Source organism: Sinocyclocheilus grahami, unplaced genomic scaffold (genome assembly GCF_001515645.1).
Source record: "Sinocyclocheilus grahami isolate Dianchi unplaced genomic scaffold, SAMN03320097.WGS_v1.1 scaffold39.1, whole genome shotgun sequence".
NCBI classification, from domain to species: domain Eukaryota; kingdom Metazoa; phylum Chordata; class Actinopteri; order Cypriniformes; family Cyprinidae; genus Sinocyclocheilus; species Sinocyclocheilus grahami.
The window spans coordinates 1,212,439-1,239,565 of NW_015505218.1; the positions used below are offsets into that span (position 1 = coordinate 1,212,439).

The 27,127-nt window shown below is 38.7% G+C and overlaps 1 protein-coding gene across 3 annotated transcripts in view; it reads right to left on the reverse strand.

The window, feature by feature from the left end:
• LOC107581902 (glucocorticoid receptor-like) overlaps window positions 1-27,127 on the reverse strand; it is an 84,540-nt gene that overhangs the window by 30,749 nt on the left and 26,664 nt on the right. For all 3 annotated transcript variants that reach the window (XM_016267583.1, XM_016267582.1, XM_016267580.1), the window contains exon 3: window positions 2,640-2,794. In XM_016267583.1, the coding sequence (XP_016123069.1) occupies window positions 2,640-2,794 (155 nt within the window). The remainder of the gene's footprint in view (window positions 1-2,639; window positions 2,795-27,127) is intronic.

Consider the following 27,127-nt stretch of genomic DNA (forward strand, 5'->3'; position numbering starts at 1 on the left):
CCATACCGCCAATCCAAACTGTATGCTAATTGTCAGTCATCTTTGATGATAGTGGTCCTGACAGAACTTAAATTCTGAAAAATGTTTGGACATTTACAGTAAATAACAGAAGTTGTCTGAGGAGGACTAAAAATCTGTACTCTCAACAATCATAGTACAACACTTTATAAGTGTTTGATATTTTACATGGTCAATTTGGGTAATTCTGATTTCATTTGAAATTCATCTGCACCTTCTACCTCTCCTTTCACCCCCTTCCTCCCAGTTGTCTGTGCATGTCTTTTTACATTTTCTCCTCTTTTTATTAATATTATTTTTTTTTGCATATTCGTTCTTGCTCTTTGTATACTTTCCCTTTTATTATTACTCTAAAGCAAGTGTGATAAACGTGTAAACAATTAGGAAAACTGCATTTCCTGTGTTGTGTGTATACAATTAACCGAGTAGTTATCAGTTTAAGGCCAATCGAAAATATAAAAAAGTTCTGAAATTGAGTCATGCGCGGGAGCCGTGGTTGGGGAGTACGATCCATTTCATCTACTCTATTGCAAGTTTTAAGTGAATTCACTAACTAGTTTTCTCCGCAGCACTACTTGGGACCTGCCCCTGTTTTTCTGACTTTGTTTTAGGGTTAAGACCTCTGCGAGCACCTCCCCTGCTGAAGTAAGAAACCGCTCGCTGTTGACCGATTGTGGTGATGGTCTCACCTGTCGGTACTGGATCCAGGCTGGATGACAGCCCTCCTCTCACTCCTAGTCATCCTCTCAACCATCATGCACGCTCTCTGAGCGAGAGCTCCTCGCGCTGAGGCGTTGAGTGGCTTAACACTCCTTAACTTCACTCTGCAGTTCGATAGATGGTCAGGTCCACAGGACCTCCCTGTCACACTGCCCTTATGGTTGAACCAGTGAATCGCCCCTTCGCGGAGTGGTCTTGAGTACACTGCATTCCCTGAGGTACGAGTGAGATGTGTTTCTGTGGAAACACTTCCTGAGTGCTTCGGCTCTGAGGAGCAGTATGCATGAATGGGTTATTGGGGCCCATTGCCTCTACAGGTTCTCTTTTGGCCTGGTTAAACGGGACCCATGCTCTCTATCGAGATTATAAGACGAGAGAGTATAAGACTGCGCTCAGCTGCATTAGTTGACATTAGTTTATGCTAGACTGTCCCTTCTAATCTAGCGCTGCCTTCTAGTCGAGCTAGGAAGTGCTCCCCTCACTGTGAGAGTTAGCATGTTTGGACATTTACAGTAAATAACAGAAGTTGTCTGAGGAGGACTAAAAATCTGTACTCTCAACAATCATAGTACAACACTTTATAAGTGTTTGATATTTTACATGGTCAATTTGGGTAATTCTGATTTCATTTGAAATTCATCTGCACCTTCTACCTCTCCTTTCACCCCCTTCCTCCCAGTTGTCTGTGCATGTCTTTTTACATTTTCTCCTCTTTTTATTAATATTATTTTTTTTTGCATATTCGTTCTTGCTCTTTGTATACTTTCCCTTTTATTATTACTCTAAAGCAAGTGTGATAAACGTGTAAACAATTAGGAAAACTGCATTTCCTGTGTTGTGTGTATACAATTAACCGAGTAGTTATCAGTTTAAGGCCAATCGAAAATATATCATTTGATAGAATGACAAATTACAGAGTTTTGTTTGTTGTGTTTGGACAAATGATACATAAATGTTTGTGATTTGTGTAAAACCTTTTTTCAAATATTTTAAAGTATTGGTTGGTTGTATGAACTATTGTGAATACATTTGAGAGTTTTGTGCACATTGTTTTGAGAAAAGTATTTGCATGATTTGTAATTTGTATTAAATTAATGAAAACATACTATCTGTTTAGGACATTTACAAAGTGTTCAGCTCGCTGTGTTAACTGTTTTGAGAACAGTGACCTGAGTTTAGAGAAATGTGTCAAATCAATTGAGAAAAACTGTAAACACAAGCAGGAAATGTCTACTTATGACCACATATTGAGTGATTTACATTATGATCACAATAATAAATCCACCTATCTGGGATATCGGAATTTATAACAGCAATATATAAGTAAATATGATTAAATCAAGTCAATATAGCCATTTTACAATTATTGGCTGACTATCTGAATAATTAATTTGAAATTATACAGTGTACATTTTCTGTTATTAAATATTGCATGAAATAAAAGTTTTTTGTTTTTTTTCAATTAATTTCAGCAATTTTCTTCTAAACTTATTTGCTACCATAAAATTACTATTAATAGTTTTCCTTCCTGTTTGATGTATTTCCTGTTGAAACGGGAGGTTGAGGCATACATAGTACATATAATACATAGAACATAGTAAGGGCTCGTCTGTAAATTTGAAGAGACATTCCAAAAATAAATCACACTTTTAATGTGACCTAACAGACATTGACTAAAGTAAAACTCAGTTCTGGGTGGCTATATCCCAGCATTTTATCTGCCATCAAACGTTACTTAAAATGTATTCGACAAGACAACCTTGAAAGTAAATGCAATTCCTTTGTTATTCACTGCTTAATGAAATGAGATTCAAAGCATTTATCAGTCCAGTGTGTTCCACTGAGTCAGCCCTACTGTCAAAACAGGAGCATGAAGGAGTATGTGTGTCCTGCAGGCTCACCCTCCACAGCTCTTTTGAAGAAAACCTTGCAGCTACCACAGGTGAGCACCCCATAATGACATCCAGAGGCCTCATCGGAGCACACCAGGCAGATCTTATGGGTGTTTCCGCTGGGCTTGACTGATCCTGATGGACTGGAGCTGCTCACTTCAGGCCTGGCCAAGAGGTAGAACACAAAAACAAAGAGAGTTTTAAACATTTCAAATAAAATAAAACATTATAGATAACTTCTGTCCAATCATCCACATATATAGGCTACTTATAAAATCCTGATGTTTAGTTAGAAGCTGGTTCCCTTCCGAGGGAACATCGAACTGTGTCCTCTAGCGGTCGCTATGGGGAACGCCTTCAGCGTGACCAGTGTTTGAAGCATACATCTAAACATGACAATAACATTGGCCGGCGACTGCCTATGACATCATTACCGGCGTGTTAGGCCCATCCCTGTCACCTCCTTGGTCAGTTGCCTCTATGCTGGGATCCTGTTGTTCCCTGTTGGAATGTGTGATCCCCTCTTAGCTGGATCCCATTTCTGATGTCCCATTTGCGATCAATCTGCTCCCCAAACATAGTCATGCTCCCCTCACTGCGGGAGGGTCTTTTATGAGCTTGCCAGTCCTGGGCAGATTATGTGAGTCCTCCTCTCTACTTAAGAGCTAGGTACTTTGCCCCTGGGCTAATGATCACTTCGAGCTGGGTTCCCCTATCTTTGCTAAGGGTTGAGCCCTCCACTCTTTGAACTCCATTACATCGACATCAGGTGGTTTGGCCACTTGGTGCCTCCCTGATAATTTGCCCCTATTTGGCTGAGCCTAGCAGTGCTCCCCTCACCTCGGAGGGTTTCCATTGAGCATGCCGCTCCCAATTGAGTGTCTGAGGTCGCCTCTCATCGGGTCCTCCACTCCTTGGAGCTCCATTGAGCAGCAGCCTCAGGGTGCTAGGCCTCTCTCTGCCTCCCTGTAAGGCTGCTCTCATTGATTGGTTGAGCTTAGGAGTGCTTCCCTCACCTTAGAGGGTCAGCTATGAGCACGCCGCTCCCAAATTGAGCAACCGAGTTCCTCTGCTATTTCTGAGAGTTGGGCCTCCACTCCATTGAGCTCCAGTCAGCAGTCATGCTAGGTTGCTGGGCCACCTTCTGCCTCCCTGGTGGGCTGCTTATTGGTCGAGCTAGCAATGTTCCCCTCACTATAGAGGGTCACTTGAGAGCACGCCACTCCCTTCTGGGCGTCGGAGTTTCCTCTCTGCCTGAGATTCGAGTTCCCCGCCTCAGAGCTCCGTGAGTCAGCAACACCAGGTTGTTAGGTCTTTCTGCCTCCCAGATATGCTGCTCTTGTGGTTGAGCTTGTAGTGCTCCCCTCACTCTAGAGGGTTATCTATGAGCACACTGCTTCCAATTCGAGTGTTGTTGTTCCCCTCTCAGTCTGAGAGCTGGATGCTACTCCCTTCTAGATATGTATGACCACATGCTCTGGAGCCTGTTCTGTGACTATGGTTGAGTTGGCGGTTTTTCCCTCACATGGAGGGTTTTTCTATGAGATACACCTTTTTCAATGCACTCGGAGCACGAGGACTCCTGCTGAATTAAGTAACTGCTCCCTTGAGCGGGCCACAGTCACACAGGGTTCCTAGGCCTGTCTAAGTAACAGCCTCATTTACCCCTTAGGAACGGTGTTTCTGAAATCTATATTATGGTGAGTGCAGACGCTGAGCTTCTGTGCACTTTATGAAATCCACATTGTGGTAAGTGTGCACGCTAAGCATCCTGCACACTTTCTAAAATCCTGCATGGTACAGTGGGGAAAATATTTATTTGATCCCCTGCCGATTTTGTAAGTTTGCCCACTTACAAAGAAATTAAGGGTCTGTCATTTTTATGATAGGTTTATTTTAACAGATAGAGACAGAATATCAACAAAAAAAATCCAGAAAATACACATTATATAAAGGTTAGAAACTGATTGCCCTGCTCTGGGTTCAGGCTTTTCAGCCCAGCTCTTAACAGGTACGTTTTTTTAGGGTATGCAGCTCAGGCCTTTGGCCGAAGGGGATAATGTCACTAACAGTTGTCAAGGCGTCTCAGGGGCAACTCCCATGGCTTGGTAGAGTTGGTATTTAGTGCTCGCCGTGGTGCTTGGCATGCACTCCCCTCAGCATGGCGGCATGGGTATACCATTCCCCATAGCGACCGCAAGAGGATGCAGTTCGATGTTCCCTCGGAAGGAAACGTCTCAGGTTACGTATGGAACCATGGTACCCTGAGAAGGGAAAGAGACACTGCGTCCTCTAGATGTCTTGTCATGCTTCAGACACAAGCTTCAGACGAAGAAGCGGATGACATGCTCTGCCGGTGCCTTTTTATACTGTGGTCGCGCCGATAATGATGTCATAGGATGTCGCCGGCCAATGTTATTGTCGTGTTTAGATGTATGCTTCAGACACCGATCACGCCGAAGGCATTCCTCATAGCGACCGCTAGAGGACAAAGTGTCTTGTTCTGCTCAGGGAACAATGATTACATACGTAAACTGAGAAGTTTTGCTTCAAGACCCAGATTTGACATTGGACATCAAGTGGTCACCAACTAGTAATTAAATGAGCACATTTAAACACACAAAATTAGGTTTTCATTCAATTATTATTCTATAACATCTTGTCTATCATCTCTGAAAATATCTAGGCAAAATTCACTTGTTTAGTGCAGAAAAAAAGCTATTTATTGCAGCAAGCAGAAAAGACTGTCTCTTTCTCTTATGTTAAGAACGCACTGCGGAGGTGCTTTTTCTTAACACCACAAAAACAGTTAACCTACCAAAATAAACCACGTAACACATATAATAAAGGTGCATCAATGCACATTTCCAGCCAGTCTTGTGTAAACTACGGCACGCAAAGTTTTTTTATTTATTTATATTTTAATATCATGAGATGGTGGAGCGCAAGAGAACTACACAGTTTTTAGTAGCTGCTCACTTAAACGATCTTGCTCATCTCAATCTGCTCAATCTTGGTGATGTCAGTTCCCTAAATGATGTTAAAATGGACTATTTCACATCCAGAAATGAAGGATCTGATGATGAAGTTACTAAAGAGGAGGAGTCCAATGACAGTCTGTTATATATTATAAAACAACGGAAAACTGTCCTCTTCAGGCAAATGTTAGTCTGTTTGTGTAATGATGCAGTATAGCGCTCCTGACACAGCTCTCATTCTTAAAGGGCCCCCAGCACCATTTTCATATGCATTACTTTCATTTAGTTCAAATGGGGACAGCATGAAATAAAACTACAAGTTTAGAACACAAAACTACAAGTTACAACCCAAACTGTGTCTGGTTATGTATTAAGTCCAGCAATAAGTCCAAAGTACAACAGGAGAAGAATTCGAGATAGCCTGCATGCTGTAATCTGTGATGTTTTACGAACAGACATAGGCTACAATTAATGTTCAAATGTCTGCAAGTGTTCTGTGTTCCTTGGGGTCATTTTGTATCTTTTACATCATGTACAGTGACTAAAATAATTTTTTTACCACAGTAAAGTGACTTTTACTTGTGATACTTTTGTACTTTGACTGTTGCGTTTTTATTTTCATTGCCTCACTTTAAACCCGTTTTTCTCAAAATTCCATTCCTGAAAATCATAGCTATCAGCCAAAAGCCAAACAGTTTTGGAAAGGGCTTGAACCCAGTTTTTATATAGCATCAAACCCTTTTTTTCCTAGATCGCATCATATATATATGTATGTGATGAAAGAACATCACCTACAGCTCAACCTGGCAAAGACTGAGCTTCTTGTCTTCCCTGCCACTCCAACTCTACAGCATGATTTCACCATCCAGCTAGGTTCTTCTACAATTACCCCATCAACTTCGGTCAGAAATCTTGGTGTAACCTTTGATAACCAGCTGACCTTCAAAGAACACATTGCAAAGACTGCTCAATCTTTCAGGTTTGCATTGCACAACATCAAGATCAGGCCCTTTCTAACGGAGCATGCTGTTCAACTTCTTGTCCAGGCCCTTGTCATTTCTAGGCTGGACTACTGCAATGCTCTTCTGGTTGGACTCCCATCAAGCACAATCAAACCTCTACAAATGATTCAGAATGCAGCGGCACAACTGGTCTGCAACGAGCCCAATAGAGCCCATGTTACACCTCTCTTTATCTCCTTGCACTGGCTGCCGGTTGCGGCTCGCATCAAGTTCAAGACATTGATGCTTGCATACAGAACAGCTACAGGCTCTGCACCCGTCTACTTCCACTCACTATTACGAATCTACATCCCCTGCAGAAGTCTGAGATCCGCTAGTGAGCGATGCCTCGTGGTACATCGTAGAGAGGCTCAAAATCACTTTCCAGAACATTCTCGTTCACCATTCCTGGCTGGTGGAATGATCTTCCCACACCTATCCGGAATGCTGAATCCCTGACAATTTTCAAGCGACAGCTGAAAACTCATCTCTTTTGACACTACTTGACTTCATCCTAAATAAAAAATATTGCAAAATTATTTATTCCTTCCCTTTCTAGTTTGTTCTTATTTGAACAAATACCTGAAACTTGGTATTAAGAGCACTTCCTGTGTCTGTTTGCCTCTTTAAGAAGAATCGCTTTATGTATTCCCCGAATTGTCACTTTGGATAAAAGCGTCTGCAAAATGAATAAATGTAAATGTAAATGACTAAATGTATATGTGTGTATGGGTCAATATCACTGTAGGGTGCCTTTTGGTGTCCTGTACATAAATAACTAATTTGCCATGATAACTTAACATAAACATGACTATGAAAGGGTGTTATATTAGGCTAAGTTTTTATATTCATAACAAAATTATTACTTGGCTCTTTGGATAAATTTTCTAGATTTTGTTTAGTTTCCAAATTCTCTTCAACAACCAGACCAACTATTTAGCTAGTCACAGTTTATTGTAAGCTAATATGCTAACTGAAGCACAAAATGTCCACCCTGTTGTTGTTCCAAAATGTCCACCCTTTTTTTAGAAGTTGAATAAATGTTTCATTGTCATATTTTGTCATGCTTTGTGTGTTCCGCTTTATGTGTCCACCCCGTCATGTGCTGATCCACCCTGTCATCTTGATATTTTACAATAATATTTTAAATAATAATTTAATCATATCTATATAATCCAGTGTGTTCAATAGCTAGGTGTGGGGGCAATAACAAATGCAAACAAAAAACTGCATCCAAATAGCACAGTTTTCTCCAAATAAGAAAAAATAAGAATTGTATGAGTTTCTTTAAAAACACATGGTTTACATAAAATCTTTTATGTGTTTATAATTTGAAAGCAAACAAATAACCCTGTTTAAGAAAGGGACATCATACCTTTCAGAAAATATAATTTGCATCTTAATTTTGCAATGAAAACATATTTAACAGTAATATATATGTCCATGACAGGGTGGACATATCTTATGGTTTATGCTTCGAATAATCACCCATAATTATCTAAAAAAAAATGTGTGGGAGCTCAGCTAATATGGTTCCATAGTACTTGAGTGCCTACTATTTATGATGTGACAAAGCGAATGGGAAATTAAAACCTATATTTTTAATATTGTGAGGGTTGAAAGGCACTCTATGGTGATATTGACCCATATATATGAGAGGATTCGCGAGCTTGTATAACTCCGCACTGAACAAAATAAAAAAAGTCCCGCCCCGCAGGTTGATGGGATTGGTTACATGTTTTTGACAGGCAGTTTGTATCAAAACATTTTTTTGGGGGGGGGCTGTCTTTGGTACACCGCCGTTTTAAGGAGAAAATGCTCAACAATGGTGTTGACTGATGAATTAGCACATAGTTTGGTCCCGCCCCGCCGGTTGGTGGGATTGGTTACATGTTTTTGACAGGCAGTTTGTATCAAAACATTTTTTGTGGGGGGGCTGTCTTTGGTACACCGCCGTTTTAAGGAGAAAATGCTCAACAATGGTGTTGACTGATGAATTAGCACATAGTTTATCTTTAAGCATTTTAAAAACACCAGACAGACATTTAAACAAGGTTAAAAACTTGATTTTCACCACAGAGGGTCTTTAAAATCTCTTCAGACTTAAAAATGCATGTAGATTAACCCAGCCTTTAGCGTTCAACATGACGTTATCTGAGGTTAACACTACCAATTAGCTGGCAGGAGATGCTCAGGACAGCTAATAATCATTGGTGGCATAGTTCCATGAAGCCACTGGTCATCAACAACAGTTGCAGCGATTTCACTCTCCCGATACAGCTTCATTTGTGCTGGTTTACCTCTTTGATGATCTGCTTTTGGTATTACAAATCCCAGACACCTTGTCGTGTAACCAGAACTGTCTCGCAGGTTAGCCAACATGCCACACGCTGCCATATTTAGCTCCCATCTGCATGAACACATTAAGCCATTTGTCAGCTGATTGACAGGTTATTCAGAGCGAAGAAATACACTGTTACAAATGAGTAATACCTTCCCACCCATGTAAAGAACTACACTGATTGCAATAAGGGTTTCAGGTTTCAGAATACTGTAATACCAGGCCCCACGTTTAGCTCTCAAGAATGCTTGTATTCTCAAGGCCAACAAGTCTGACCTAAAGTTAGGTCTGTGGTTCGACTAGAAGGGTCACTAGAAAGATGAAACTGGTTATATACCGACATTTGGACATTTGATGTCAGCCGAAATCACTTACTCTGTGACTACAATTCAGGTAAAATAAGCAGTAAGACGAGGAATTGCGTCATTTAAACATTTGTTTCTCATTGTTACAAATGCTTATCAATACGAGGACTGTGTAAGGTTTTTGGTGATATTGTGAAAGCATCCGTTTTCATAAACCAGCAGTATTCAATTAGAGTTCATAGAGATCAAGTCGCTATAATTCTTTCCCAGCAATGATCCGGACAAACCTGTGGTGCGTATGGTTAGGCAGGAACTGAATTATACAAAGTGCATTTTATATGCAATTTAGACATACGTATTGTTCGTTTCCAAGTTGGTGAAAAAAGTATGTGAAAGTAAGAAAAATATTAAATCCTAATAAGTCTTAAATAGTCAAAACTGTCTCTCCAAAACAGTCGCCTTTAACTGTGAAAAGTAAAAATGCGCAGTTAAGCAGCTTTTTCTAATGGGTGAATAATTGTATATGTAGATTTTTCCCCACAGAATTTTTGGAATGTCAATTTGAGCTCCATCCAATAGGTAGTGTGTGAATGTCGGTCTGTCCTCTTCTTGATATATTTCCTTCTACTCTCGGCTTGCACAACAGTCCTTTGAGAATCTGAGATCTTCTCGGCGAAAACACACACAGTTCCACATAATGAGAATGCATTTTAATGACCTCAGCAATTAGTTGCCGCCTACTTGTTTGCAGGCCGAGCATGAAAGTGAAACGATCATAACCTGGGTCTGTGCTAACAAAACACTTCAAAAGTTTAAGTATGAACAACTGAAGTATTTTGGCACTACTGATGGTAAAAAATAAATAAATGCAAATTCATTGGTGCTTCCGTAAAGCAAGTCCCAGACTGACACTCGTCATTGCGTTCAATAGTAAGTCTCTGAGGGCTGAAATGTAGGGCTGGGCAATATGTTAGTCTGTGTGTTTCTTCCATAGCCACTGCATGGGCATTTTGGCACTGTAGACTTTTTAGAAAGTAAACTCCCTTAAGTCATTTTTCACACTCTCACTAAATCATTTAAATTAGGGGTGACCAAACTTGGTCCTGGAGGGCTAGTGTACTGCAGAGTTTAGCTTCAACCCTAATCAAACACACCTGAACCAGCTAATCAAGAGCTGTGTCTGAAACCACTCCCTATCCACTATTTAGTGCATTATATCGGGTGTCAGTCATTTTGTAGTGCTGTCCGAATCCTAAGTGAACTACTTCATTCCTTACATTCGTTCACTACTTTTTACCCACAATGCATTCTGATTTCGAGTGTACAACCGATGTACACTCGCTGAAGCACTATTTCCCACAATCCAATGCGGAGTAGCGACGAGCTGGAAGAGAGAGCGAGAGAGTTTGAATGAGAGATGCCGTTTACATCTTTCTTATTTCTGCTTTAACATCTATTTCATACATTATTTATATTAAAATATATTATGTAGGCAATAACTCTTTAATATTTTAATATTTAATGTTTAATATTTTACTAATTTACTGAGGTGGGATCGTTGTTAACTTACAAAAATGATGATAATTTGGTGGTTAATTTAAAAATGTTCGTTAATCACCTCTAGGTAGCGTATTCATGCTGATGTAAAATTAACGGTCGCCTGAGGGCGCTCTATGAACATTATGAACATTTGATCTGAGCTCAAAATGCTGCTCGGGAGACTTTCAAGAAACTAAAAATAATAAATACATAAAATTATGAACATGTGTTAATGTGTGTTTATTTTTGTTCTGGGTATTTTAATAGTAGCCTATGATTATGAACATAAAAGCATTACAAAACACATTAATAATATACCATCAACGAAACCACAAAGCTGACGCGGAGGTATGTATAATTACAATAAAATAATTTTGAGTGTTATTGCTATTAAAGGGGTCATATGATGCTGCTAAAAAGAACATTATTTTGTGTATTTGGTGTAATGAAATGTGTTTATGCGGTTTAAAGTTAAAAAACCACATTATTTTCCACATACTGTACATTACTGTTTCTCCTCTATGCCCCGCCTTTCTGAAACACGTCGATTTCTACAAAGCTCATCGTTCTGTGTGCGGCGAGGTGTGCTCTGATTGGCCAGCTATCCAGTGCATTGTGATTGGCCGAATACCTCAAGCGTGAGACGGAAATGTTACGCCCCTCACATACTGTTGATGGCGTGTCCCGGCCGGAGCCGACATTAGCATAAAAACCCATTATAAACGAGGCATCTGTTGCATCCAGTGGGGACATAATTACTGATTATAATGACTTATACTGTCTTTTTACGCGTTGCATTGCATCGCGCCGCGTAAACATAAAACTCTGTCTGCATTTGTGATCGGAGAAATTACAAACAACAAGTGCTACTCTACACTGCTCAAAACTTGCGTTTGAATCATCAGTGGCAACGAAAAACACAGCGGCCTACCGTGAGGGGAAGCCCCGACTTAGCGTGTGCTGAGGCCGGGATAGAGTGAGCTGAGGCGGGCTGGACTCGGTTTTGTCCACGGTGAAAGTTGATGTATTCCCTCAGCGACCAGCACAGATCAGCTCCAGGCATGACGAAGCGGATATCGTCCTCTTTTGGAAGACCAAACAAAGTAGTTTCGCTTTCACAACCTGGTTATTTTCTACTTTTGACATGGCAATATACATGTATTTTGTTTGCAAAAAATGAAAGTTATTTTCTTTTCTTTTTTTTTTTAGGAAACTTTCTTTTTACAATAAAATTGAAACATGACTTTTTTCATAAGACATCTTCATTTTAAGGAAGCTTTGATTTCAATCATTGGTTTATAGCACCAAACCAATAGAGGATTATGAAAAATGCAAACTGTTCTCCCAAATGCTAAAATAACAAGGTTGCATTACATGTGATCCCCATTTCCTATATGAGATGCTCCCTTGTCTTTCACTGTTTATTTTTGGGAGATATTTCTCACAGCAAGATGATAAAAGATACTCTTCTCCCAGAACCAAGCACACACTAGCAGATACAGCACAGCACACGCGCTCCTCACTGACACATCCTGAGATTCCTGAAGAGGAATATTTTAAAACATTTCACACATATCAAAAGTACCATATGAATCTTTTGGAAATTGGACGTGACGTGGCATATAGTTGCTGCATTCACAGAAATGTGCCGCTCCTCTCAATCTCAATTCTCTGAGGTATTAGACACAAGTAAGAGCCATGTGTTTAATAAATTATAAACACATTAGCCTTTTGCCTGAGGCAAAGTGTCTGATTCAAACAGTGCCTTAAACTTTTTTTGCAAAATTTTGCTAAATCAGTATCGGAACATTTCACAGCTATTAGACCCAAAACTGCAATTCAAAAAGCCCCATAACAATTTGAGAGTCCAACTGCAGGACATTTGAATCTTTATTCTGAAGAGCAAGTCTGTGCAAATAGTGGGTGAGTGGTATATAAAATGCTAAAGATATATACTGTATGAATTTTTGGTCAAACGGAGGGGCTGTTATCGCTGAGACTGCTCGTCAAACAGGAAAGTCTAGTTTCATAACAGTCATGTTGCTGCACAAAATTCCTAATACATCCCATTATTCACAGCTCTGATGGCTGTAACGTGCAAAGATGCAGTGCGTGCATAGCCTGACCTGAGGGAACGTCCACCATTCCGGCATAAGGCCAATTACTGGTCAAGAGTCATTTTTTGCTAATAACTTCTAAAAAGTTTGGCCAAAAATCATTAGATTGGTCGTATTAGGATCGGTGTGGCATCAAGCAATTCCCAGGTTTTCCATGTCGACTATATTTTATGAACGCTTAGATGTACATAAACTTGCTTGTGGATTCGGCATCATGCCCTAAAGAAACCTATGAAGTTCTGGGCCATTAAAAGATACAACAAAAATGCTTACAGTTTTTGTGAATTTTGTCTGATGGACATCAATCTCACTTGTTCGAACGCAATAGCATATGCATTTCGACAGTCGGTCATTTTGTCGAAATGCATCAGAGTAAATTATGAAAGTAAAAATAATTTAATGTGGCAAGTATTGCCTCATAATGAAAAATATATTTTCTGAGACTGCTGTGTACTGACCACCACACAAAATCCCAGAAAATATACACATATCTTTTTTTGTCAATATCACATAGTGAATCATCGATGTAGAAGTCTTAAAAAAAAAAAAATTTTGCCTCTCAAAATTGGCATCAGTGCTCTTTAACAAAAATGCAGAGCCCTGAATACAATGTTCATTGAAGTCTAGCCAGTGTCACATACATATCACATGTGTTGGACTGATAGAGGGAAGGGCCTAATGTTTGACTTCCCCTGAGGAGAAGACTTGAGTTCTTTGGCCCTTTGAGTGAAAAGAGTTCTCACGGGTCTCACTGAAAGAGTGTATCGGAGAGTCTGTTTTCTTCAGCTGCAGAGCCCTGCCCTATCTTCCTCCCTTCACTTTCATTCCAGCTCTGAGGTGCTTATATAATATCTAAACCGCCATTACGGCTGCACTTGCAAAGCTTGAGCTCGCCCAATCCCGCTACACATGAAAACTTGAAAGGAGGTCGCACAGATCATGGGATTATCAGATTCATCCACCCCGGGAAAGTCAGATACACACATTAGAAACAACACTCTTTGCGCTCTTATGTTCCCCCTTTTTTCTTTTGGCAATGGATCATAGTGTCATAAATGGTGCTTCTGTCAACTCTCACCAATGTTATGTACTGACTTAAAAATAATACAGTTCTAGACTGGAAATAAAACCACTTAAGGATAATTTAAGGAATAGTTCACCCACAATAAAAAATCCTGTCATTATTTACTATATACCCTCATATCGTTCCAAGCCTGTGTGCTGTTACTTTTTAAGTGCCACACAGAAAGAGTTTAAAGTTCTTTTCCATAAAAAAAAAAAAAACTGTAAAAAAGGCATGTGTCAAGCTCCATAATCAACCATTTCTTCATTTTGAATACATTTTTATTCTCTTAAACCAGTATTATATACGTATCTGCACATTTTGGTATGTTAAAGGGTTAGTTCACCCAAAAATGTAAATTCTGTCATTAATTACTCACCCTCATGTCGTTCTAAACCCGGAAGACCTTCGTTCATCTTCGGAACACAAATTAAGATATTTTTGATGAATTCTGAGAGCTCTCTGACCCTCCCATAGACAGCAAGGGTACTACCACGATCAACGTCCAGAAACGTAGCAAGGAGATCGGTAAAATAATCTATGTGGCATCAGGGGTTCAACCCTAATTTTACGAAGCTACGAGAATACTTTTTGTACGCAAAGAAAACAAATATAACGACTTTATTCAACAAATAGCATACGCTGTTTGCATTCATTGGATACTCTCCAAAATGGTGCCAGGGTGATGTGGAGGAGACTAATTGTTGAATAAAGTCGTTATTTTTGTTTTATTTGTGTACAAAAAGTATTCTCGTAGCTTCGTAATATTACGGTTGAACCCCTGATGTCACATGGATTATTTTACCGATCTCCTTGCTACGTTTCTGGACCTTGATCGTGTTACTTACATTGCTGTCTATGGGAGGGTCAGAGAGCTCTCAGAATTCATAAAAAAAAATCTTAATGTGTTCCGAAGATGAACGGGGGTCTTACGGGTTTAGAACGACATGAGGGTGAGTAATTAATGACATAATTGTCATTTTTGGGTGAACTATCCCTTTAATTTAAGGATTGCTACTATACTGTAAACATAAAAAAAACTGTAAAAAAGCATATGTCAAGCTCCATAATCAACAATTTCTTCATCTTGAATACATTTTTATTCTCTTAAACCAGTATTATAGATCTGCACATTTTGGTATGTTAATTTAAGGATTGCTACTATACTGCAATACCATTATTACAATGTAGGCCAATGCTAATAATCATAATAATTATTATTACTATTATTATTTATGGAAAATAAATGCTGATTTTACAATTCTTAAAATATCCTGTATAAATAAATGAACAATAAAACACTAAAAACTCAAATCTGCTAACATCATACAAATGTATAATATGAAAAATGTAATATTAATTTTGAGATTTGCTGAACATTACAATTAGCTGTATCATTAAATTATTTGTTAACTTTGAAGTTAGTGTTAGATGATGGCAAATGTATTTTATATGTAAAAAAACTGGAAAATAGCATGCACAAATAAATATACAATATTGTTCGATTAGGCTATACCATTCAATATTGACTGATACGATACATTAATAACTCTAATTTCGTCTGATAATCTATATTTACAGTGCATTTACATTTATGCATTTAGCAGATGCTTTTATCCAAAGCGACTTGCATTGTATTCAAGGTATACATGACCTTGAACCCCTTGCCATTGCAAGCACCATGCTCTACTGTCTGAGCTACAAGAATGCTGGATATAGTAGCAATATATCATGCTTTAATACTGTAGCTAGCTGAACAAATTCACATTAATAGCAGCCAATACAGGACTCTCAAGAGAAAAGAACTTCTACTTCCACTCATGTTGATGTTTGCAAGTTTATGTTCATTCTCTTTAGCCAATAAAGCTTGATTAGCCAAACTTGCCATGTTTCTCATTACCACTAATTTCCAGAAATGCTGCCAACAGAACACTGAGCTTGCATGCTGCTATTGCAGCTAAATATGAAACAATTTGTCATTCAATACTGAAGAGTGTGACCTAAAATGATTGTGTGTTACCTTCAGTGACTCGCTGTCTGTTTTGTAAAGTTTAATAAATGGATCTATTAAACCTCCACAACCCTTGATCGAGAATCTAAATGCAGAGGGCATGACAACAAACAAACAAACAAAAAAAAACACAGTGTCTCTTTTGTGCATCCAATTTGTGTCTGGAACAGTGAAGAATGAGCCTTCTGTTTTCTTCACAGTCTTTATTTTCAGGAATATAATTTGGACTCATCGCTGAGCATCATCTGAGCTTGCACTTGCTAAACTATTTTAGGCCCTCTCTAGATGCATTAATCACTTTAAGCAATGGCATTCACCGACGTGGTGTCCTTTGCATTTGTAATGCTATGTGAACGATCTTTGGATTAAATTAAGTGGACAATCACGCTTTTATCAAAGTGAATTAGATGAAACCCCTGTGCTAACCACTGATAGTGTGAAGAAAAAAATCAGACTTGCTTGCTTTGCTTGAAAGCAAAGTTAGCCCAGCTAAATAAACTTGGCAAAGGCTCTTCAACTGTCATTTGTAATATTGATAATCACTGAAATAATGACTTGAGTAGGGCTGGGTATTGAGTTCCATACCTTTTAGGCACCAACCGAATTGCATCGATACCGTCGAGTATCGAAAAACGTATTGGTTCGGTATCAAACTTCGATACCTAATGGGTTGATCTCATCAACGTCAGTGAGCCAATAAGCCTGCAACACTAGGCGTGTTTGACTAGAAGTGGCGCCGCGCAGATCGATTGGTGTTTGACATCTGCGAGAGCGATTCGAAAGCACACGGAGCAGTCTGCTCTCTATAGCTCTCGCGATACTGTAATACACAGATGGGTCTTGCGCAGTGCCATGTCAAGTTGAACATACCTACTAGTTTACACCAGTTACACACAGAGATGTGGCGCACACGTGAGGCTGTAGTGTGAAAGCGTCCCAACCCCCATAGATGTAAGGCTACATTTACACTGGTGCGTTTTTGTTTTAAAATGAAAACGATCCTAGTCCATACTGGCGTCAGTGGAAAATCAGTGGAAATGAATAGAAATTATGATTCTGTCTGAGCTATGCATTTTAAAATGAACATGCACTACTGTAAACAGCCTAACAGATGTGTAAACTAAAAATGATTGGACTATAATAAAACTATTTGCACTGATTTATTGTGTTGGTTACATTTTTGTTCCTTTGTGCAGTGGCTCAGGAGATGAATCTTTGAGTCTGTATAAACTCAACAAACTGAAAAATAAAATCAAAGTTTTTGTTAAAAATGTAATCTTGTTCAAATTGATTTCATGAAACTGGTTTCGGAAAAAGTATTGTTCAGGATCTGGTGTCAAAGTATCGGTATCGATATCGAACATTTTTGAATGATACCCAGCCCTAGACTTGAGACTTAAAGGCAGGATAGGTTATTTGGTTCAAAAACATTTTTTTGTTATGCTGGTTGAAAGTCTCTTTCCCATTCTGATACAAATCACTAAGCTAAACGATCTAAATTTATTTATATCATCTATGGTAGGCGTAGTACCATATGTTCATCCAATCATATCCCTCGGTTCGAGGGCTACCATAAGCTGTCCTACCTGCCGGTCAACGTATGCATTTTGCATACCTCCGTGCACTCTGTTCTCGCAGACATGATACATCATCAGTGCTTTCCAAAGCAAGACCGAGCGAGAATGGAAGGCGTTATTTTTGTAATATTATGCGCTTTGGAATCTGATAGTGTTGCATTAAATCCTCCACCAACGGCGTCTCTCAACCTGTCACTGGTTAGCCTCTGGTCTGCCTATGCGCGTTCATGTGTTTTGAGGTGGCGTGGATTTGGAGAGTGATTTACAGGGAGGGTGGGATCTTATGCTTTCAAAGCTAGCTTGCTATTGCTAGCCTCTCCGAAATCACCTACCCTACTTAAAAAAAAATATGGACTTGTATGCAACCTTGAGAAATGCCTTTGACAATTTTCAGTTAATGAGGTTTAGTTCACGATGCCATTTCTCAGTGACGTATTTGAATCTTTACCTGTAAAATATAATTGCAAAAAAATGGTTTTCATTGAAAATATTGTGCCAAAAATGATGCTCAATTCATTTCTGTGAAATTTCTGGTCATCAGTGGGTTAAAATGCTTATGTTTTGCATGTTAGAACACAACTGACTTTACTGCATTTTATTGCAAAGCAGCGTGTTGAATACAGCAGCGGGTCTTTGCTTAAGTCACCAGTAGCCTATCACTGCACTGCACTGCAACAGAAAGTCCACAGTTCCATGTGAGTAATCAATCTTTTAGCACGTCTGTAGAATCACGTCAGAACAATAAAATGAATGAACACAGAAGGAAATAAACAAAAGGCAGAGACAGCACGGGCTTCTTTGCAAAATGGCTTCGGCTTCCATTTTACAGTCTTGACACATAGACAAATATCTGCAGTACGGCATAAGGCAGGCCAAGGGCAGTGCGGTGGGCCAGCCGTCAGCCAGTCGTGACTCAGACACCGGAATTTTACCTCCATAACACCTTTCTAAAACCTCTAAAAATTCCCCGTAAAAATTCAAGCTGTGACATTTTCAAGGACGTTTTTGTAGGTTGTGGTGACACTTCTAACGTTCCAGCTTGCAGAAAAGCAAGGTGAATTTTCAAATGATGCTGCTTTTCACTACCACAGGGCAGCAATAAAGGAATTCATGGATTGGGTGCAGAGAAGCCAATTCGATTAACAACTGACACGTCCTCAGTTTTAAAGCAGACGAATGGTTGGGGAGTCGGTGGACGCTGCCATTTCCTTGTCCGTTTTATGCGATTAGCCTTCATTTAGAACATTACAGCTGCAGCGAAGCTAATGGTAACACATTGTTTGTACACATCTGACAGATTAAAGAAGCCAGACTCAGACGTCTGTGCGCTTTTATTCCTACACATTTTGGAGATTTCCGTAGCTGTTGGTTTCTTGCTTAGAAAAATAAAGAAAGTTAATGCTCTGTGGTGCTCTTCAGATCCTCGCTAAAGAACAAATCAATGTCCAACGCTTTCAATCTAGGTTAGGTAAACAAAACAGGAAAACTGTGTGTGGGGAGCAGAAACACTTTTTCAGAGAATAGTCATGTGAGATGAAGTAAACAATTCAAGGAAAATGCTGATCCGAACAGCAAACTGCAAAGTGAAAAATGTGCGAAGAACAATTTGTGAAAAAGAGAACTACAGAAAAGAAAGCACGCACAAATGTAGTTTTTTTTTCAACTGATGAAACTACTCCTGAATACATGGGGTTCATTCAGTCATAAGTTTTCTTCACAATGTAATTTCTCTGAGATGCTGCTGTCAGCTTTATTTGATGATTTTATTATTATTAAAAAACATGACCTTTTAAGACTTGCACTCTGTTTTCTAACTGGTTGTTTTCTATAAAAAAAACCTCTAACAGGACCTTTCTCTATTACATAATAAAAAAAAAATATATATATTTTTTTTTTAAAAAGCAACATGTACTGCGTTAGGCTAACTGAGACTTGTCATAGCACTTGCTCATTATTGCTCTTTTATTGATTCTGATTGCTTCCATAGTCTTCATTTGTAAGTCGCTTTGGATAAAAGCATCTGCTAAATGACCAAATGTAAATGTAAATGAAAAACAAAGCAATGTTTATTTCAATTGCATATTAATTCTAATGTATTTATTTGTGCTATTGTTTGTCATTTGTTTATTTGTTTTTATTTTATACTGTTACTAACTGTCTTTAATAATATTCTCAACTTTATATTAGTTAGGCTAGTAGTTTCTCACTGGTATCTGGTCAAGGCTAGTGAAAATTTGGAAATAATAATAAGATAAACATTTCAATAATTGAGTGTTCCAAAAAACTTTTTTAGCATTGAAGCCAGGAATGGCTTACTTAGTCTCTGCATATTAAGTTGGGATGCACTTTTAGATCAACTTTAAATTGTAAAATGTGTAATCTGCTGTTACCATGAAATCAGGAAGAGCATAAATCCCTAGCAACAATTACATGCTTGAAAGGAAGCGTCTGCAATTTATACATTTTTGGACACCTGCCATGGTTAAATAAAGTGCACCCAAAAGGGGAGTGGCAGCTCAGACAGCCTCTGAACTCGCAGGGTCTAATGCTTGCAAACAAAAGCATTTTTTTTTAGATGATTTTTTTGTCCTGCTGTATAGCATGCTATTCTCACTTGTGAAACTAATTCTTGAATGACCTGATAAATTGATAAATAATAATAATAATAATAATAAAACAATCAATAAGACGGGAAGGGGTGTCTAATTTAAATGTACAACATCCAAACACTTTCTGTATGTGAGGTTTAGGAAGCTGCTTATCTATGGAGAGACCACAATAAAACCCATGCAAATCAAATAATGATGCGGCAGTCTGCAAACCATTAAAGACAACACCGAAAAAAATATTTTAAGCATTATGCAGTTTCTGAAATAATGTTGTACGTTCGTTTGTCAGTCTGCTTGACTACCACCACAACAGCAGTGAACAGCAGCTTGTTCAAGTGAGCATTGGGAAATTAATGAATTTCCAATTACCAATATGGAAACATTTGGATTTGTGGTGAATGAGAGGTGAGCCTATACATTTACATTAAGCCATATGTCGGTTTTGCCTTTTCTCTTGAGACCTGGTGACTTATTTTCCCACACATACAGTACAACATCACATTTGTGTAAATATAATTCAGTTTGGTTTAGTTATGAAATTTCATGTAGTTTCTTTTGTTTTTAATGCTCAAGGACTTGTATCGTTTAAATTTTAATGCACTTAATGATAGTTCATCCAAAAAATGAAAGTTCTGTCATCATTTATTCACCTTCAAGTTGTTTCAAACCTGTATAAGTCTCTTTCTTCTGTTGAGCAAAAAAGAAGATGTTTTTACCACCAAACAATAGACAGTAGCCTTTGACTTTGATAGTAAAAAAAATACTATGACTACTATCAACTGTTTGTTACCAATACCTTCTTTTGTGCTTAGAAGAAAGAATGTTTGAAACTACTTGAGGGTGAGCAAATGATGACAGAATTTTTTGGGTGAACTATCCCTTTAAGAAGCATAATTTGCACAACATAATGCCTCTGAAGGACCCTGCCATTTCTACCGAAAAAAACAAAACAATAAAATGTGTATATACATATCTCATATATATATACATATTTCCCCTGATGAGGGTAGGGGGAGAGGGCCTAGGCTCACAGTTCGCTACTGATATATATATATATATATATATATATATATACACACACACACACACACACGTACACTGCTCACAAAAATTAAAAGAACACTTTTTATTCAGAGCATAGCACAAAGTCAATTAAAATCCTGGGATATTGATCTCGTCCGTTAAGTAGCAGAGGGGGTTGTTAATCAGTTTCAGCTGCTTTGGTGTTAATCAAATTAACAACAGGTGCACTAGATGGGCAACAATGAGACGGCCCCCAAAACAGGAATAGTTTTAAAGGTGGAGGCCACTGACATTTTTCCTTACTCATCTTTTCTGACTGTTGTTCACTAGTTTTGCATTTGGCTAGGGTCAGTGTCACTACTGGTAGCGTGAGGCGATACCTGGACCCTACAGAGGTTGCACAGGCAGCCCAACTTCTCCAGGATGACACATCAATATATGTCACTGCCAGAAAGTTTGCTGTGTCTCCCAGCACAGTCTCAAGAGCATGGAGGAGAATCCAGGAGACAAGCAGTTACTCTAGAAGAGCTGGGCAAGCCCATAGAAGGTCCTTAACCCATCAGCAGGACTGGTATCTGCTCCTTTGTGCAAGGAGGATCAGGATGAGCACTGCCAGAGCCCTACAAAATGACCTCCAGCAGGCCGCTGGTGTGAATGTGTCTGACCAAAAAATCAGAAACAGACTTCATGAGGGTGGCCTGAGGGCCCGACGTCCTCTAGTGGGTCCTGTGCTCACTGCCCGGCACCGTGGAGATCGACTGGCATTTGCCATTGAACACCAGAATTGGCAGGTCCGCCACTGGTGCCCTGTGCTTTTCACAGATGAGAGCAGGTTCACCCTGAGCACATGTGACAGACGTGAAAGGATCTGGAGAAGCCGTGGGGAACATTATGCTGCCTGTAACATCATTTAGCATTAGGGATGCTCCGATACCACTTTTTCCAGTACTCGGCCGATACGATACTTTTATTTTTGGTACTTGCCGATACCGAGTAGGCTACAAATACTGGTATTTTCATTGTATTTGTAAATTTTTTAAATATTGGGTACAGAAACCAAAAGAATATGTATAATGTTAGTTGGGTAACTTCATTTATCAAATAGATATATCCTTCAGTTATTTTCATGCTTAATTATGCCCATTAAAATGTATTTTACACGTTTTAGTTGCTTTCACTGTTAATTTTTTGCTTTATGGTACATCATCTTTAATTTAATAGCATTAGAGCTGCTCCATTGCAGCGGCTCAGCACTGTAATCATGCGTTTTGCAGTAATAATGCAGGGAACCACTCGTTATAAATCTTTCAGAAATGTAAGTAGCATTTTTGCATCTGAAACGTGCTGCAATTTATATTACAAAGCAACTCACATAATACAGAAACACTCCTGAAGCAAGCAAAACATGCGCAACGCGCGCACGTATTTGTATTGGTGCAGAATGAGAGGGACAAGCACAGTAGCCTACAGCCTAGCGCATTTCACACTGGCTGATAGTTTCACTTTCGCCATAAAGTCGTGTATGCTTAACGTTGAAAATAAATGTCGTTTATAGTAAATGCCCCTATAAATGTTTTATATTTACAATTTAGTTTTAATCCAAATAATGCATGTGCTAAGTGAGCGAACATCAAAGATCACGCAACAGAAGTGCACTCTCTCTCTCTCTCCCTACCGTTAAGTAACGTAACTTGTGCATTGTTTTACTTACTTTTTTTTTTACATATTCAACCGAACTACAAACTTTCAAGTGATGTCTGTGAGAAGGGGATATTAACTAAGCTCACGCATGTGCGCCGCCGCACGCTCAATCCACTCAGCGTGCTTTGCTTATCAGCTTGCGCACATCAGCTATACAGGCGGTATCGGACCCGATACTGATACCAGTATCGTATCGGCGCATCCCTATTCAGCATGACCGGTTTGGTGGTGGGTCAGTGATGGTCTGGGGAGGCATATCCATGAAGGGATGCACAGATCTCTACAGGCTGGACAATGGCACCCTGACTGCCATTAGGTATGAAATCCTTAGACCCTACGCTGGTGCAGTGGGTCCTGTGTTCAAGCACGTGGGGGCCATACAAACTACTGAGTACCATTTTGAGTTGCTGCAATGAAATTTCAGCAAAATGGACTAGCTTGCTGTATCATCTTTGAATTCAGCCCTCTGTAGGTTGATCATTTTAATTTCCATCAAACGATGTGGCAATCTTTCGTTCCTAACACATTACCCTGTCCATATGAGTATAGATATCCAGCATGATATTTTTCCCCATTGAGATCTCGTGTTTTCAAAGTGTTCCTTTAATTTTTTGAGCAGTGTGTGTAAATATATATATATATATTTTTTTTTTTTACTCTTCAAAAAATACTAGAACATAAAATTACTAGTTTGTCTTGGAAAGACACAAAGTATTTTACCACAATTTGTGGAGTCTTTTATTGACATTTTTTTATTTGTTAGCATTGGCCATCTGTAAACAACCCGAGCATCAGCAATCCCAAACAGCCCACCTGGCATGCCCTCAAGAAGGGCAGTAAAACGCAGGAAGTCTATGTCCTCAGCTGCCCTGAAAGAGGCTGGAAGCATTTACAAACCTGTAATCAACATGTGTTTCAACAGGCACAACAACAGGCTGATAAACCTAAAAATGCCATTAATGAGCAATTGCAACATTCCACCTCTGAGAAACATTCAGAATTTTGAGACTTCGTTTGATATTCAAGTGACAGGTCAGTGCGAGAGGAAATGGAAAAGAGGTCACCTCAATGGAGGATGCCACTGAAACTACAAGCTGCACCATTCTTCATGTGTGCATGGCATGCTTTACATCCACCCACTATCTCACCCATGAGGTACAAATGCTCAAATGAAACCAAAAGGAAAGAAAAAACAAGTCAAGCTTCTCCTAAAACAAGAACAGTTACTGTAAATGTACACTGTCACAGTTCAATGTAATCTGGTGTAGGGGAATAAAGCAATTTGTGATTCATTTTGTTTCTCAACAATATTTTCCTTCTAGTAATGGCAAACAACCCAACTCACCAGTTGATAAGTTTCAAAAATTGATTAGCTAATGGCTCAAATCTAAACATTTATTAGCTAATGGCTAATGACAGATGAAATTTAGTTTCAAATGAATATGGATGAAACGGTTTCAGGTTTGACAACAGACAAACAAAAAAAAGTCCAAACGGTTAGTATGGCTATGTATGGTTTCATATTTTAATTATCATTAAAACCGTATTTGTTTATGCAATTTGAAAAACTTGTGGTAAATACTGTTCAGCATTAAGCAAAGTTAGAAAGAGTCTCACGCAGGCAGTGTAGGTTTCATTTTGTGTGAAAACATGACGGAAGGCAGAGTGCTAAGAGAAACTATATGAAAGAACATATGAATGAATTCAATGAATGCATAACGGGGAACTGACTGTCTTCAGAAAACTTTCGATGGCATTTGTTTCTCATCTTTCCTCCGATTAATGCTTAATAAGGCAATGTTTATCCACCTTATTTTTCATTATTATTATATACAGTATATATATATATATATATATATATATATATAAAACTTGAATTAAGAAAATAAACAAGGTAACTGTGTAGGGCAACAAGCTACTGCCAATCCAACAGGGGTTACGCCAGACACGTTCAATTTACAAATGGCCACGCTGCTCTTACGGGAAAAATAAGGTGGCTAAGTGCAGCTGCTTTGTTTAGAGAGGACACTGTGGAAAAAGCTGCTGTCAGACAGTGGAGTTACATTTTCATTCAGCCTGTTCTAACCTATGCGAAATTGGGATTTTTTTGTGTAAAGTTTAACCCATAGATGGAAAACAAGCTAATGTGCATTCTAAAAATCTCAACACTTCGGATAGTAAAGGTAGACTTTGATTTTTTTTTATGATATAGCATATAAAATGCCTATAATATGAAACAATATAGTTATTTTTGCTTTAAAGAAGGTCTTTATGACATCAAAACTTTTTGATACCATAGAAATTTCACAATTCTTGTCACCAGTGTGTCACAAAAAAACTAGCCTAAAAATTTTTTTTTTCAAAAAGAAAACAAGCTCACGGAAGACAAGTAAACAGCCAGTGATTAAATAAGAATAAGAGACAAATTACAAGCCACAGAACAAAAAAAACAACAACACTACAGCAGAACAAATAAATAAGAAAAGCAATGAGTGATTTTGTCTTTGTCTTTTGTTGTTTGATTAATATTAAGCACAAAGTCGGCAGCAGGAATGTAGCCCGCTGTCACTTTTAGAGCCGCACGTATCCGATTTTGTGTTACACATGCATTTTCATTCTCAACTCTTTCCATTCATTTATTACATAACCGACAAGGGTTTATGTGAATAACCACTAAGCCACACATTTTGACACATTTTTGCATGTATTTGACCATTATGTGTGCACCTTGAGCTAAAAGTTGACTTTATATGTCCGTGTTCTGTTCCAATGTTTCCCATACATTGATTTATTTGTGGCGGCCTGCCACAATATCCACATTGACCGCCACAAATATCCATAGCCCCCTGCCATCAACTCCCACGTCTCACACACATGAGCGTGACTTTAGCACTATATTTAGCAACTTTCAGACCCTTTTAGCGGCTTTTTCCCATAAAAGGTACATACCGAAAAACCTAGCAACTTTTTTGAATAAACCTTAGCTGTTGCTCAGTTGGAAGATGTCACCAGTACTGGCCCACGAGCGCGAGGTATGACTTTCCCAGCACAGTATTGCCTCTCACTGCATCTATTCTGTGCAGTGAGCAGCAGAGAAGCAGTGCATTCAGTTGGCCGTAACGCAGCAGACTCGTCAATAAATGAGTACAAAACAGCGTTTCCAAGCACCTGTCGCTTACTGCCTGGGCTTATAAATACGAACATAGTTTGTCTGTTAATATGCACATAGTTTGTTATTCAAAAGCAGGCAGTGCACTGCATGAGACAAAAAAGTAATATAGCCAAAACCACCGAATATAGCCACTTTTTAGTGTAGATGTATGTTGATTTTATTAAACGATGTCACGATTATAAATCAAGATTTAAGGAGTATGGTAAGAGTGACTCCTGGTTAACATGTAATATCAATGGGTCATGTTTAGTCACTATTTATATTTGTTTTATGTATGACCACAGAAAATATGTAAATGGAAATGAATGGGCATTCAGTTGTATTACAGTATGTGAAAATTCATAGAGTAGAACAGATCTGAAGTGCCAAAACTTGTCTGAACGCAAAAATGACATCATAAATATGCAAATTGATGTGATGTCACCTGCTGCCACAAAATCCTGTGAAAAATCACTGTTCCGTCTCTAAGCGCATGCACACAAATCCTCCTGAGGAACAGCGCAAGTTCTCTTTCGCGCTTTTAAAAACATGAATAAATCTAATCAGCTTTAATAAATCTAGCACGCCCTATTTTGCAAAAGTCACGTTACATGATTTTACTTATTTGCACGTGAAATTGGGCTTTTATAGAGGAACAAAAGCACACTGCTGGAAAAGGGGCACAATAATAATTTTATTTTGATTATTGTATTTTCATTATTCATTGGAGGCCGAAAATGAAACTGTATTTCGATTAATTGCACAGGCCCTATGTTACACATGTTTTCTTTCTCAGCTGTTTGCTTTCAATTAAGACCTAAATTACTGTGTTTACGAGGATACTTGCAAAGACAGGCATTTTGACACATACAAGTGTGTGTATTTAACCATTCAAGGCCTATGAAGTGGTAAAAATAACTAAAAATAATAAATATTACCACACTCTATGAGTACTGTCTTCACGCGCATATAGCAAAATGAGTTATCTTTCACTGCTGATTGTGTTTCAACGGCTTAAAGGGGTCATCGGATTCTAGATCCAACCCTTACGAAGATCTGAGATGACCGAACACCTGAGAAG